General features: G+C 40.2%; 1 protein-coding gene across 1 annotated transcript in view; it reads left to right on the top strand.

Moving 5' to 3' along the window:
- The first annotated feature begins 534 nt into the window (after window positions 1-534).
- Window positions 535-13,598, top strand: part of wsb1 (WD repeat and SOCS box containing 1) — a 14,923-nt gene continuing 1,859 nt past the window's right edge. The window contains exons 1-7 of the mRNA XM_034866679.1: window positions 535-953; window positions 4,417-4,585; window positions 6,515-6,798; window positions 7,815-7,946; window positions 8,735-8,835; window positions 12,211-12,383; window positions 12,831-12,944. Coding sequence (XP_034722570.1) covers window positions 914-953; window positions 4,417-4,585; window positions 6,515-6,798; window positions 7,815-7,946; window positions 8,735-8,835; window positions 12,211-12,383; window positions 12,831-12,944 — 1,013 coding nt within the window. The 5' untranslated portion in view covers window positions 535-913. The remainder of the gene's footprint in view (window positions 954-4,416; window positions 4,586-6,514; window positions 6,799-7,814; window positions 7,947-8,734; window positions 8,836-12,210; window positions 12,384-12,830; window positions 12,945-13,598) is intronic.

Here is a 13,598-nt window from a genome sequence, read left to right as displayed (position 1 = left end):
ATGGGAAGAAAACATTTGCCACTGTTGAATTTTATATTATTTTAAATGAATTCCACTTCTGGCTAAACAACTCTATTTCTGAAGAAGATGAAGACTAGTCATGGTAGTTTCTCCCCACAGTTGTGTAGCAAGTTATTAGTGATTTTTGTGTTTTATTTTTGATTTCCAGTTAGGTTTTCTTGTACACAAGGGCATTTCTTAGTCCTTGATATAATTTTGTTATACCTTGTCTGATTTCTTTGAGTTATATTTGTAAATATATTATTATGAGCATTAAAGGGTTTTTTTATGAAGTAAAACTTCTTGGACTCCGTTGCCTCTGACACACCATGCCCAAAATGAAAGGATACCTTTTTAAAGATGTTTCACTTTTCAAATATCAATATAGTTATAACATTTGAGTCAAAGGAAGGAGAAAAAAAATAGACGGCAGTACTGTGGGAGGTGTTAATAGTATTACCATGGCTACTGTGCTGACGTACAACGTAACCCTCCCACGGTTTTTGGTCACTCCTCCTTTTGATGAAAATAGCCAACCATCCAGTAAAAAGCCATTGTACTAACGGGGATCGTACTGAAGGCTACAGAAGTGAATGCTCTAGCTAACTACGTGTTTGACTGTTTTTTTTTTAATCTGCGTAACACCCAAACAGCATTAAATATTTGAAAAGTGAAAATAAAGCGTGTTGTCGAAAAAGGAAAACAAGACGTTGGCACAGGCCGAACGACGACAGTTTTTCACCAGGGACGTTCACGTTACGCTTGGCGGAGGAATTCAACCGACTTTTGTAGACAGCGGAAGAGGAAAACGCGCCGCCGTATTCCGTACCAATTTCACATTCCCTTTAGCGTTAGATATCTTTGTTTTACCGTCTGTGTTCGGCTTTTCTCTTAGGTCTGTGCCCTTATTTAGATGGCAAGCTTTCCAGACTCTATTAACGAAAATGATATAGGTAAGTAGACATGCTAACTTTACATTTTTAATTTAACGGTCAGTTGCAGCCTGACATATAGCTAATAATTAGCTAACGATTGTCAACATCAACTAAAAGGGTTAACGTTAGTAACTAGCGTTGTGCGTAACGTTAGCTTACCGTTAGGGGCTGTAGTGAGCATTGTTGTTGTGTACAATGGTCTTGTCTTCTGCGTTTCAGCTAACGTTGGCATTAAAGCTAGCTACCTTCCTTCATGTCTGTAGCGTTAACTTTATGCACGTTAGCTATACGTTTAATTTAACCCAAGGTGTATTGCTTGGTTTACTGTATGGTTTATATAAGGTTACTACAGTACACTACAGTTTGTTTTCTCTCGTCTCGCTTATGTGTAAATTAACGGATTAAAATGGATTTTTATCTGGCTGGTTGAAACCTCAGCCTAAAACATTTACTGTAAAAGACCCATCCCTCCATGCCCTCACACACACCGCCGAGACGCTAAGTACGTGCGTGTCCACACGCAACGATTTGCATTTTACATTTCCTTTTTTTTTTTTTTGTGGAACTCATGGTAGAACTGTAACTCTGTCCAGTCTATTTTTCCGAGGCGAATAGTACGGTGTGACTAGTATCTATCACTTTAGCAACCGTCTGAGGAAAGGTTTGATTTTCCATAGACAGATGAATAATTGCCGGAGGAATCATAGTCAAATAAGTCCAATACATTCTCAAGGGGTGGCACCAAGACTGCATTTGAAAATGTCATTGTACGCAATTGGATAACACTACGACCAATCACAACAACACACGGGACCCCATAGTTTAGCTACCAGCGGAGCTAACTATGTAAGTCGAGTGCAGATTTGAGTTCCGCATGCATCACTTTTCGACAATTAACGCTAGATGTCAACAAGAGACTTCTGTAATATCAGTACAGAAAAAATGGACCTACGTAACAAAGTTTGTTCACTGCTGGCTACAAGCTTGCAATCAAACACAACAAAGGTTGTTGAAATGATTTCCATCTTCTGTTACTGTTTGTACTGACAAAAGTTTATTATTTCACAAATTTCAGTATGACACGTTATGTCGTAAACCGTTTAAATTTGAGCATAAGCGACTCAAATATGTATTCAATTTACATCGGGGCGTGACACACGTTGTTCTGGACGGAGACCAAAGGAGTAAGCCTCTCCTGTAAGCGTAGCTCCCATGACGCCATGTTAATGCAACGAAGACATCACCTACAGTTAGCATCCCATTGACAGCCATTCATTTTGGCGCCACTTTGACAGTGAATATCTTTACATCTGAATCGTTTCAAGATTCTAGTTGTCCGTTATTTGTTTCTAAAGAAACACTATAATGTATAAAAGGCTCCGTTACCTTGTACCTCACGTTATGGCTACGTAGCAGACGTTTTTGTAAAAAAACAACAACAAAAATCATAACGATTGCGTCATAACCACGCTACTTGCTGTCGCATAGTCGACAAATCACTGCCTTATCAGGAGAAGCACGCAGACAGTTTTGACTTGCATTAGCTGTTTAGGTTTAATTACTAAAGTTAACTAGCATCTTAGGTAGCAGTAATTAGCCTGTGTCTATGTTATCTCCTTATATACCCACGCTCCCCTGTCTCTGCTAATTGCAAATGATTGAGATTTCTCTTGGCACCGCTACCAGAAGACTTACAACTCTCAGACACTTGCTCCCTTCACAACTACTTCGTCAAGCTTAGTTGGAGGCTGCACAGTAACGCCTAGCCATCACCAGAAAAGTGCTTCTATTTTCCTTCACTGGTTTCCGTCCAGAACATCTGGAGCTTTTGGTCCACTTCTTTAACTGTCTATGACGGAGACCAGTGAAGGATGTTAGAAGCACTTTTTACCGGTGATGACTAAGTGTTACTGCGCAGCCTCCAACCGAGCATGACAATGTATATGTGATTGGAACAGCCTGCATCAAAGTTGTTAGTCTTTTGGTAGCTTTGCCAAGAGAAGTCTCAATTCTTCCCAATCTTGTAGAGTTGGAGAGCGTAGGTATATGTAAATGTAAATGTGCTGTATTTATATAGCGCTTTTCCAGTCTTAACAACTGCTCAAAGCGCTTTTACATCTACAGGAAACATTCACCATTCACACAAATTCATACACTGTGGCCGGGGCTGCCGTACAAGGTGCCACCTGCTCATCAGATAAACGTTCACACACATTCACACTCCGGTGCGCAGCACCGGGGGCAACTCGGGGTTCAGTGTCTTGCCCAAGGACACTTCGACATGACTGCAGCGACGGGGATCGAATCACCAACCTTCCGATTGGGAGGCAACCGCTCTACCACTTAGCCACAGCCGCCCCTATCTCTATGTAAGAAGATAACATAGGCACAGGCTAATTACTGCTAACAAACATGTTAGTTAACATTAGTAATTAAACTTAAACAGCTAATGGAAGTCCAAACTCTCTGCGAGCTTACCCTGTACTGTACTGTACCTCTACTGTATGACAGTAAGTCGAGTGGTTATGAAACAGTTGTTGGCCTATTTTTACAAAACGGTAAATAAACTGATTGAGGTAAATATAGTAAGCATAAATAAATGTAAAAAAAGTTAGAAATGGGTGCATACAAATTCATCATAATGCAGGAAATTAAGTATTTAATGCTCAAAGTTTTCTGAGAATTTAAAGATTTTCACAGACCCCCTAATCATAACTCACCACACAAATCTGGAAACAAAACCTTGGCCTTTGGGTTGCCAGTTATGATTAGGCCACATGCTGGGTCCTCTAAAATCTACAAACTGGGGCAGCCAAAATGAACATAAACTGGTTACTAACAAGCTGGGCAATCATTTGTTTTGCATAGCATTCCGTTTATTTAAATGGGTCTGGGCTAAGCCACCAACCTCCTCCAGTCCTAGAAATGCCCCTGTATATAACGTTTCAATTTATTTACATTTGATCTTATAAAGGTGTTAAGGTAACTCGGATATATGCAAGCATTCTACTCTTCTCTGTAAAGGTACAAAAACATCTCTGATGCTAGTCTTTGTGCTGCTTGTGTGTTGAGACAGTTGAGGAAGGTTACTTTTCATATCTGACTATCCTGTACAAATTGGCTAGGCAAGTATGGATAAAATTGGCAATGAGGGTATTTCCCTGTTAACAAACTGATAACAAAATAATATAAACAAACATGCATGAGTAATTGCTTGAATTCGTTTTTTACAGAGCCTTTAACTTATTTATCTTAAAGTTTCCCACTTGCTGTTTAGGTACCAATGGTTTGGTTAGCGCAGTTAGCCACACAGATGCCTGCATCAGTGAAAGACCTACTCATGCCTGTGAGCAAAGGGGAACTTTGGGATGATTGGAATTCCTGTAGGTTGGCCTGAGTAAGCAGAGGAGCTGCAACGTGTTAAGTGATCCTATCCATGCGCGTAGCTAAAGTAACAGTGATGTCTGTCTGTTTTTTCCAGGTAAGGCGAAGTTCATCGGTGAACTGCGGGTGCCTGTTGCTCCTTTCGACCAAAAGTCTGGGCGCGAGACTTGGACAGTAGCTTTTGCACCCAATGGTTCCTACTTTGCTTGGTCTCAGGGGCATCGCATTGTCAGGCTCATACCCTTGACAAAATGTCTGAAGAGCTTGTAAGTATCATTTGAAACGTTCACTCAGTTACTACCAGTACTAGTAGCAACCATGATCAATACAACATTAACATGCAGATTTAAGGTTTTGTTCATTTTTTTAAACTTATCTTGAAACCCTTCAATTGTAAACTGTCAATGTGTGGGAATTCTCTCTAGGCTCTGACTTTTTAGTATTTTAGTTCAGACTAATAATTTTATGTGTCTATGTAATATTTGAAAATGTTTGTATATAAAAAAGGGGGCCCTGCAGAAAAACTTAAGTACAACTGCCGTAAGCTAGGTCTGAACGATATTGTAATTGGCATCGACATCGTAATGTGCGCAATAGTCACATTGCAGGACTTTGCGATGTTGACGTTAAAACTTCATTGAAAAGTAGGTCCGTCCCAGCTAACGTTACGGTTTGGAGCCGCGACACTGGAAACGTAACACTAATCAACTACAGAAGCCTGTGTCTGATATGTCATTTACACAGATTTAATTGTTCTTGGATACACAGTTTGTTGCTAGCGTGCATGACATGGAGGTAAGTTTATCAAACCAACAAGCTGGCCCCGCTAGTCGACCACAACCTGAAATTTAGAGGAAGCAACATGCAGTCATTGTCATACACTTTAGCCTAGATTGATAGTATTATATGAATAAAATGGTGTCATGCTAGTCAACTTTTGTTTTTCTACCTAATTTCACTCTCCAAAATCCCTTTAGAAGAGTAGTCACAGCGCTTGCTTTGATGTTTGTAAAGCATTAAAATTGAACAAAGAATGGTTCACATTAGAGAAGATCCTTTTTTAATTTTTATCTTCTATGTAGATGCACTCCCCTACAAAATCACCCCAGTAGTCGAGAATGATTTATTATTTCCAAATACAGCTATACCTGTCATCTTTAAAAAAAAAAAAAAAACATATTGGAATATATATTGCAGGGGGAAAAATATCACAATGTCAGACACACACACACACACACACGCACACATACACATACATACATCACTAAGCCCTAATATATTTTCCAAGCACGCACACCAAAGTCTGTGAGTCTGGACTTTGGGATTGGGCCAGTGAGGTGCTTCCCATTGCCAAGGACATGTGGCTTGTATTATCAGCTCTCTTTTGGCACAACAGGCTATTTTTCCACTCAATAGGGCCTTGTGACTCCCAGAGCCCCATAAAAGTTACTGTAGACCAAGTGCTTGTTGTTCTGGAACGGCAGGCTGTTACTATGTTTTTTTTTTTTCTGCAGTGTCAAACACTAACTTCAGAGCTGACTAGTACATCTGTTAACAGACATTTTCCAGGAGCCTGGGTCCATTGCCTGAGCCACATCATGCCAAGCAAAACATAACAATTACATTAGTTTCCACTATAGCTTTGCACCAGGGCATAGGTACACTGAGCTATGTTTATTTTATTTTTATTTTATTTTATTTTATTTATTTATTTATTCATTCAGGACAATGCACATTGATGAACATGCACAACAGTACATGTAAATGTGTCAGATTGTAGCCCAAGGGCTAATTTCCATCTGCAGTCCAATAGGCAGGTTGGAGTTTACACAAAAGACATAGGATATTAGCATTCAACAAGACAAGAAGAAAAAAAAGAAAAATAAGACGAATCATTAGTAGAAAAATATAAAAACAAGTTAGCGGTGGTTACACGTTTTGTTAGCTCTAAGCCACAGCTTTACCTGGCTCTTAAAGGAGGCCAGAGTGGGACACTCCCTTATAGCTGGAGGAAGTGTGTCCCATAGTGCACTGCCTTTAATAGATAGTGCTGGGGCCTTGCTGCTAACAGTTTTGATGTGCATTTGGGTTGGAGACTAGATAGAAATCTCTGTTTAAAAAAACAAACTGTCAATTGTTAGCTCTCAGTACTCTTGTCTCTCATTAATCTCTTACATCCTTCTCTGTTGCTGTAGTTCTGTGGCCAAAGCTGGAGAGTCAACCAATGCCTCGAGCTTGGGTTGTCGGTCTGGTCAGAACAGCTTTGGCGGCCAGGTAATCCCAGCTGCCGACGAGCCCCGCGAACACACAATTGACTGCGGTGACACCGTCTGGGGCCTGGCCTTTGGCTCCTCGGTGCCGGAGAAGCAGAGCCGCTGTGTTAACATTGAGTGGCACCGCTTCAGGTTTGGTCAGGACCAGCTGCTTCTGGCAACAGGCCTCAACAATGGTCGCATCAAGATCTGGGATGTGTACACTGGTGAGGAAACATTTCTGTTAATTAGAAGTGGTTTCCTAGTTAATCTTCATTAGTTGGTAATCTAACTAGGTATTTAAGGTATTTAGATTAGGAAAGAGAACAAAAGATTTTCTTAGGTCATAGCTCATTTTCACTGTCCAATCACCAGACGCCAGCAGCCCAAACACACTGTCTGTTTACAGCTGGAGATGCATCTAGCAAATACAGTTATTGCCTTCTTTGCAGTCATATACACTGCATTACGTCCAGTTCCTTTTTCCATTTTTAAGCTAAAAGTATGCTATGAACTAGTTGTTGCCAAAAAAATGACTTGGCAGCCACTTGATAATTTGTACTAAAACTGTCAACAGCAGGGGGGTTTAAACACACTTAGTATTTGATACACTGCCTGTTTTGCAGGTTTTCCTACTTACAAAGCATGTAGATGTCTGTAATTTTTGTCAGGTACACTTCAACTGTGAGAGATGGAATCTAAAATAAAAGGTTTCTGTACACTCTAAAGCACTTTATAATTGGCATACTGTCAATAGCAGGTATCAGAAGCTAGAGTTGTGACCAGATCGAGTTCAATTTAGCATAGTGGTAGTGGAGTTGCAGTTGTAAAAAGCTGCAAGTAGAACCCAGCGTTAGAAAGTCAGAGGGCACGGCCGCTCTCTCTGTCACTTACTCAATCCTGCCGACACACATTGACTGACTGCATTTTAGTGTGGCGCTGACTCGCGCGGATTGCTCTCTTCCTCTAACTTTATATTATATGAAATTAAACAAAGAGAAGAGAATAATGAATCAATACAAGAGCGGCCTACTTTCTTGTTTACTGCTGCAATGAAACGCTTGGTTATGTTGTAACATTGGTGAGTGAAGACTATTTTTCCAGTCAAATTTTTTAATTTAAGTTTTCTTTAAAATAGAATTAAAATCTTGACTCCTTCTCGTGAACCCAATCTTGTCTCGTCATATCCCCATCAGTAGGTATTTTAAGTAAACAGACTCAATCTTACCATGTCTTGCTGCAGGAAAACTGTTGCTGAATCTGATGGACCATACTGATGTAGTGCGAGACTTGACCTTTGCTCCTGATGGCAGTCTTGTGCTGGTCTCTGCATCCAGAGATAAGACCCTCCGTGTGTGGGACCTTAAAGATGATGGTATGTAGAGCTGTTCTTTTCTCTGAAAAAACTGAATTTGTCCAGCTTATCCTTTTGTAGTACAGACCACAAGAATGGAATGGTGATCAAATGTTGTTATTGTGGGAAATGTAATAAATCTAAATAAGGTACTATCTACCTAGGTGTTATGTGCCCACCCTAATGGCTAAACATTTTAATTGCATGCTACATGTCCACTGACTAGCCCACACAACATTCCTGGATGGGAGAAACACGTTCTCTGCTTAATTGGCGTTTCTTTGAACCAATCACAATCGTCTTGGGCGCCGCTAATCCCCAGACACAATGACAGTGACTCTACAAATGGTCTCATGAAGGAACTACTTTTTGTGGACCGTGTATGTTGCGACAGAAAACTGAGATTGGTCATTCAACTGTCTGGATTTACCCTGCAGAGATTTACGGAGCAGTTAACCATAGTCCTCCACAGTGGGGTGCCCGGACAGCTCAGCTGGTAGAGCGGTGGCTTACATATAGAGGTTTACTCCTTTACGCAGTGGGCCTTTTGCAATAGTAAAAAAAATCGATAACTCCAACGCACTTTAGAACTCAACACAAAGAAAGCAGAAAGTGACAGACACCCAGCGGAATTTCTGACCACACCAGAACAATGGTGGACGTGGAACGTCCTCAATAAAGACTACTTTGTTGGATCTGCTATCACCCCTCTCTCCCAGTGGTTATTTTGTCTGCCATAACTCTCTATTGTCTGGCATCAAATAAAGGTACTAAAAATGCAATAATGCAAGGATGTTTGTGCCTTGTAGGTAACATGGTGAAGGTTCTGCGGGGGCATCAGAACTGGGTGTACTGCAGCGCCTTCTCCCCTGACTCGTCGATCCTGTGCTCAGTCGGCGCAGGCAAAGCAGTATGTACACAAGTTCCTTTTTCCTTTTAATGGGATTGCTAGCAAAACTTTGTTTAATTGCTTGTGACAAGTTATGCTCAATCAACTTACAATTGAAAACCTATCTGCCTTCCCCTCCCAGCTCCACCTTAGAACTAACTGTGCTCAGTGTCCTTGAAAGTTGGGCCTCCTGCTTCTAGATTCTGTTTGGTTTTGTTTGCAGTGGAAAAAAACTGGCTTTTGGTGTTCTGAATTGTGCATGCAGAGTAGGCAACTGTTTTTATTGTTATAAAGCTGAAGCCATCTTGTTTTATTATATATTTCAGATACCTCCAAAAAGCATTTTATGTGGGTATGACCAAACTAAATCTTTTAAAAGTACAATATGTAATTTTCTGCATGTAAACAAGGACTTTTGATGACATTGTGAATTGGCATTTTTTGGTAGTTTTCATGTTTAAGACAAGTGCCGATTAAAATATATCTGTTCACGGATGTGTTTATCCATTACAATTTTATCCAGGTTACGTATCGTAATGTTTATTAATGTCATTCTGATAAAATAGCTGCAGTTTCTCCAACACGTAGTAATTACATTTTCTGGATTTGGTCAGTTGATATTGAGATGTATCAATAAATAAGATCTCTGCTGTATTACTGTGTCGTAAGTGGCATGTAATCAATGACAAAATGATGCTGTTTGGCAGAAAGCAAGCTGTAATACGGTTACTGAGTATTTGTTCTTTCTGGGACGTTGGATGATTTACGATACTCTCAAACGTATCATTTGGGTAATTAGAGGGGTCAAAGGTTTAATGAAACCACGGACAGGAGGCTAAATGAAACGTCCTGTGTCATTAAAATAAAGTAAGAGTTTTTTCTGGGTTTGAACATTGGTGGAAACATTTAGGATAGTGGAAGTACACAACTCTACAAAATAAATTACATAGGTCTAGTTGTTTTTAGACATTTTAGTGCAGAAATGTTACATATTGTACCTTTAATCATTACAGCAGGGGAATATCTTAAGGGACAATCACTGAAACAATTTTGAACACTTTTTTATATCAATCAAATGTCGGATTAAAAAAAAAAAAAAAAAATTGACGTTTCAAATTTCTGCAATGCTTGCCGCAGACATGTTTCTGGATATTGATTCCATAAACTGGTCACTGTTAGTTCACCTTATCTACAATGTTGCAGCTCTAGATCAATCTGAACATGGTTGTAATGGTAAACATGGTGGTATCTTTGTTAGGCTGTGTGTGTCCCTACAGTGTGTGTCTTGCTCTTCCTGTCACAGGTGGTAGCAGAGCTCAGTGTGTGATTGGTTTTGAAGGGAGCGCCGCGCTGACATTTTGAGCAGCCGGTGTAAACCAGGGACGCACAGTGCACAATGCCCAAAGGCCTGGCCAGGGGCAGCCTGGCGCCGATCTGTACGTAGGTGCTGCTCCGTGTCTGTCTAACTCTGCTGTTGCAGTTCCTCTATTCATTTTAATTTCAGTTTAAAACTGTCAAAGTGGTTGTTAAATACTCCCTTTATCCCCACCTATCTCCCAATCCCACTTCTCCCCCACCCCCCATCTTTGAATAGCATTGTCCACTGTCTGCACATACTAGCTTTTCTTTTGTTATTAGGATTTCTCTCACTGACAGTATACATGTTTCTGTAATAGCACACAGTGTAGCATTGGAATGCTGATAATGGCAAAACATAGCAAACAACTCAGCCAGCCACACCAGTTAAACAACCTGCCCCCTTCCTTCACTGTCTAACCCCTGTTGTAATGGAATTATTGTGCCAGTTTCAGACTAGTTCAGGTTTTAAATGGAAATATTTTTTTGTGCCTTTGCATAGCATTTATATCCTAAGAAATTTCAGCAGTTGCCTTTTTACAAAAGAACAAACCAGTTTCATCTGCAGTTCTCTGACCCTTTTTGCTTTAAATAAGGCATGTGAGAGTTACTGCTGTTGGCAGCCACAGTGGAACCACAATAAATTGTCCTGCTTTTCATCCGCAAACACATGGGGTGTGACTTCTTGGAAATTGTTGGGTCTCTGCTAGTGCTGTCAAACAATTTAAAATATTTAATCACGATAAATGGTGTTAATGGGAGGGGAAGGGGAAAGATCAGCATCAGCTGTGTGCTCGGCCCTCAAGTGGTATTTCAGACTGGATGTGCTGTTATGATAGCTCAGTTCACAACAACAAAACACACCAATCACTTTGGTCTTGTCAATGTAACCATTTGGCAACTTTAAAAAGTAAACTTTCCATTCAGAATGTTTTTGGCATCCATTTTGCCGTCTAACGCTCGCCATCCACTCAAAACGTAGCTTTTCTAATGTTACTAGTTGTTGCAACAGCATGTAAAAAGACCTACAAACTATGCTAGGCTAAAAAGAATGTTAATCTCACGATAAAAAATATGGCGCCGCTAAAAATGGATTTGCGTTAACGTTGTTAATAACTTGTTTAACTGACAGCACTAGTCTCTATAAATTATAGTGTGGTCTAGACCTGCTATAGTGTCCTGAGAGAACTTTTGATATGCCACTCTGAATAAAACTGAAATATTAAACGCTTAGAAATCGAACTAGAACCTGAACCATTAATAGTCATGTGACTGTTGTGATTTGATCATTAAGTGCATTTGTTCAGCGCTGTTTGCAGCATTTAAAAGCATTTCACATTTTGAACAATCAAAGAGTGGCAAGGTGCAGAAGTTAATAAACCGGAGCAAAACAGGATGTTATTAGTACAAATTTTGACCATGGCTGACTGTTAAAAGCAGAAGGCCTCCACAGACTATTACGTGTGCGTGTGTGTGTGTGTGTGTGTGTGTGTGTTTGTTGCCAGAGGTATCAACCCTTTGGCCATAAACTATTTTTTTCTCTTGCAGTATCTGTCTCTCTTCGTAGGCTTCTGCCGGAGCTGCGAGCCTATTGTAAACACAGTGAACTAAAACTGACAGGGGAAACCAGTGGAGTAACTTTATGTTACCTTAAGTTACTACTTGTTTTTATTTTCTCTTTTTTTGTGTAGACCTCTTTTGTTAAAAATAATAAAAGATTGAAATTATGATATTGTAGTTCAACACTACTATTTACTAGATGTTAATATTGATAGCCAATGTAGGTTCAGTGTTGCATTTTGACATAGCCTTGCTGCTTGTGTAGCATGTTCTCTTCTGTTTCTACTGCCTGGTTAAAGGTTACAAAGCATAACAATGACACTGAGCATAATTTGAGAATAACTGTTTAATTCTGTTTTTAATTCTTGTTAATTTAATTCAAAAATAGCTACATGCATATAGTAATAAGTGTAAAATAGCACATCTATATTCAGTCGTAACCATTCCATGGGCTTTAACAATCCTTCCTTCACGTTGCAGGTGTTCCTATGGAACATGGATAAGTACACCTTGATGGGGAAGCTAGAGGGGCACCACAATGATGTGGTGTCATGTGAGTTTTCACCAGATGGGGCGCTTTTGGCCACCGCCTCTTATGACACCCGGGTCATCGTGTGGGACCACCAAAAGGGCACCGTTCTGCTGGAGCTGGGGTATGAAAATAACACAATACGCAGGATGTTTTGGTGCTGCAATGTTTATTACTAACCACACAGGCCATGGTGGAGTCTCGTATTTTAGCACAAATCATCCTAACTTAAGATTACTTACTATCTTTTTTCTAGAGCTTTCGTACCTCAGGGTCTTCCTCAGTAGACAGTGTATGTAGTTGTCATGTCATCTTTCCATCTGTTGAAGACCCTGAGATGCAGTTAAGAACCATGGAAAACAAGAGTTTATTTTCATGCTTATGTATTGTTTATTTGTATAAATATTTTGGGCCAGTTTGCTCTTTGAACTTAGCCTATGTAACTTTTTTCTAGCAGGTTAATTGTAAAGGGTAGGGGAGCCTCACCATTTTAAAATAGTGAATTTAAATTTTTAACCTGGAAACGTTGCTATGATGCTGTTATTAATCTCCTTCTTTCAACTTTCTCCAGCCATCTCTTCCCTCCTCCATCACCAATTTTTGCTGGAGGGGCAAATGACCGCTGGGTTCGCTCTGTGAGCTTCTGCCCTGACGGCCGCCACATTGCCAGCATCACTGATGACAGGTATGTCAATGAATTACATTGGAGTTTAAGTTATATGTCTGTCCTAAATTGCCTCTTTCTTTAAAACCTCTGTCCCATTGTCCACTGTTGTGTTTTTCCTTGGTTTAATGTTGGGTCTTTGGGTTGGGTTTTCATCTTCTTTCTTTTCTTTTCTTTTTTCACTGAATGGGGGATCTTTTAGAAATGAAAATAGTTAGTGTGTTAACTACAGTATAAACCCTAAGAAACCATTATGAAATAAGATATTAACAACATATACTGTATATATTTCCAGTTTTTCGATACTAGTCAAGAACAGTACGAGCCTTGACAGACCCACGATTAGCTGTCTGCCTCTTGAGTGGAGTTTGGTACACTAAAGTACTTTTCCGATGCTTAGTCATATACATGGGCTGATATTTCAACAGCGTAGCGCAGCAGAAAAGAGACACTGTTTGCTGCGGTTTGTTTTTAAATCTTGCAGGGAGTCATGAGTTTTAGTGGGACTTTAGAGCACAGAGCTGCTGAATGCTGGTCTGTCACAAGGTAGCTATTAATCACTCCGACCGCTGGCAGGGGGAGGGCTGAATAGTTGGCAGAAAATATGTTGAGAAGAGAGGCAGGAAGAGGCTCCGCATAATGGCGGCGGTGTGGGTGGGTGGGGGGGGGGGGGGG

Source organism: Etheostoma cragini, chromosome 3, assembly GCF_013103735.1.
Source record: "Etheostoma cragini isolate CJK2018 chromosome 3, CSU_Ecrag_1.0, whole genome shotgun sequence".
In the NCBI taxonomy this organism is placed as follows: domain Eukaryota; kingdom Metazoa; phylum Chordata; class Actinopteri; order Perciformes; family Percidae; genus Etheostoma; species Etheostoma cragini.
The sequence above is the reverse complement of the archived record's forward strand: the minus strand, read 5'-3'. Positions and strand labels throughout refer to the sequence as shown.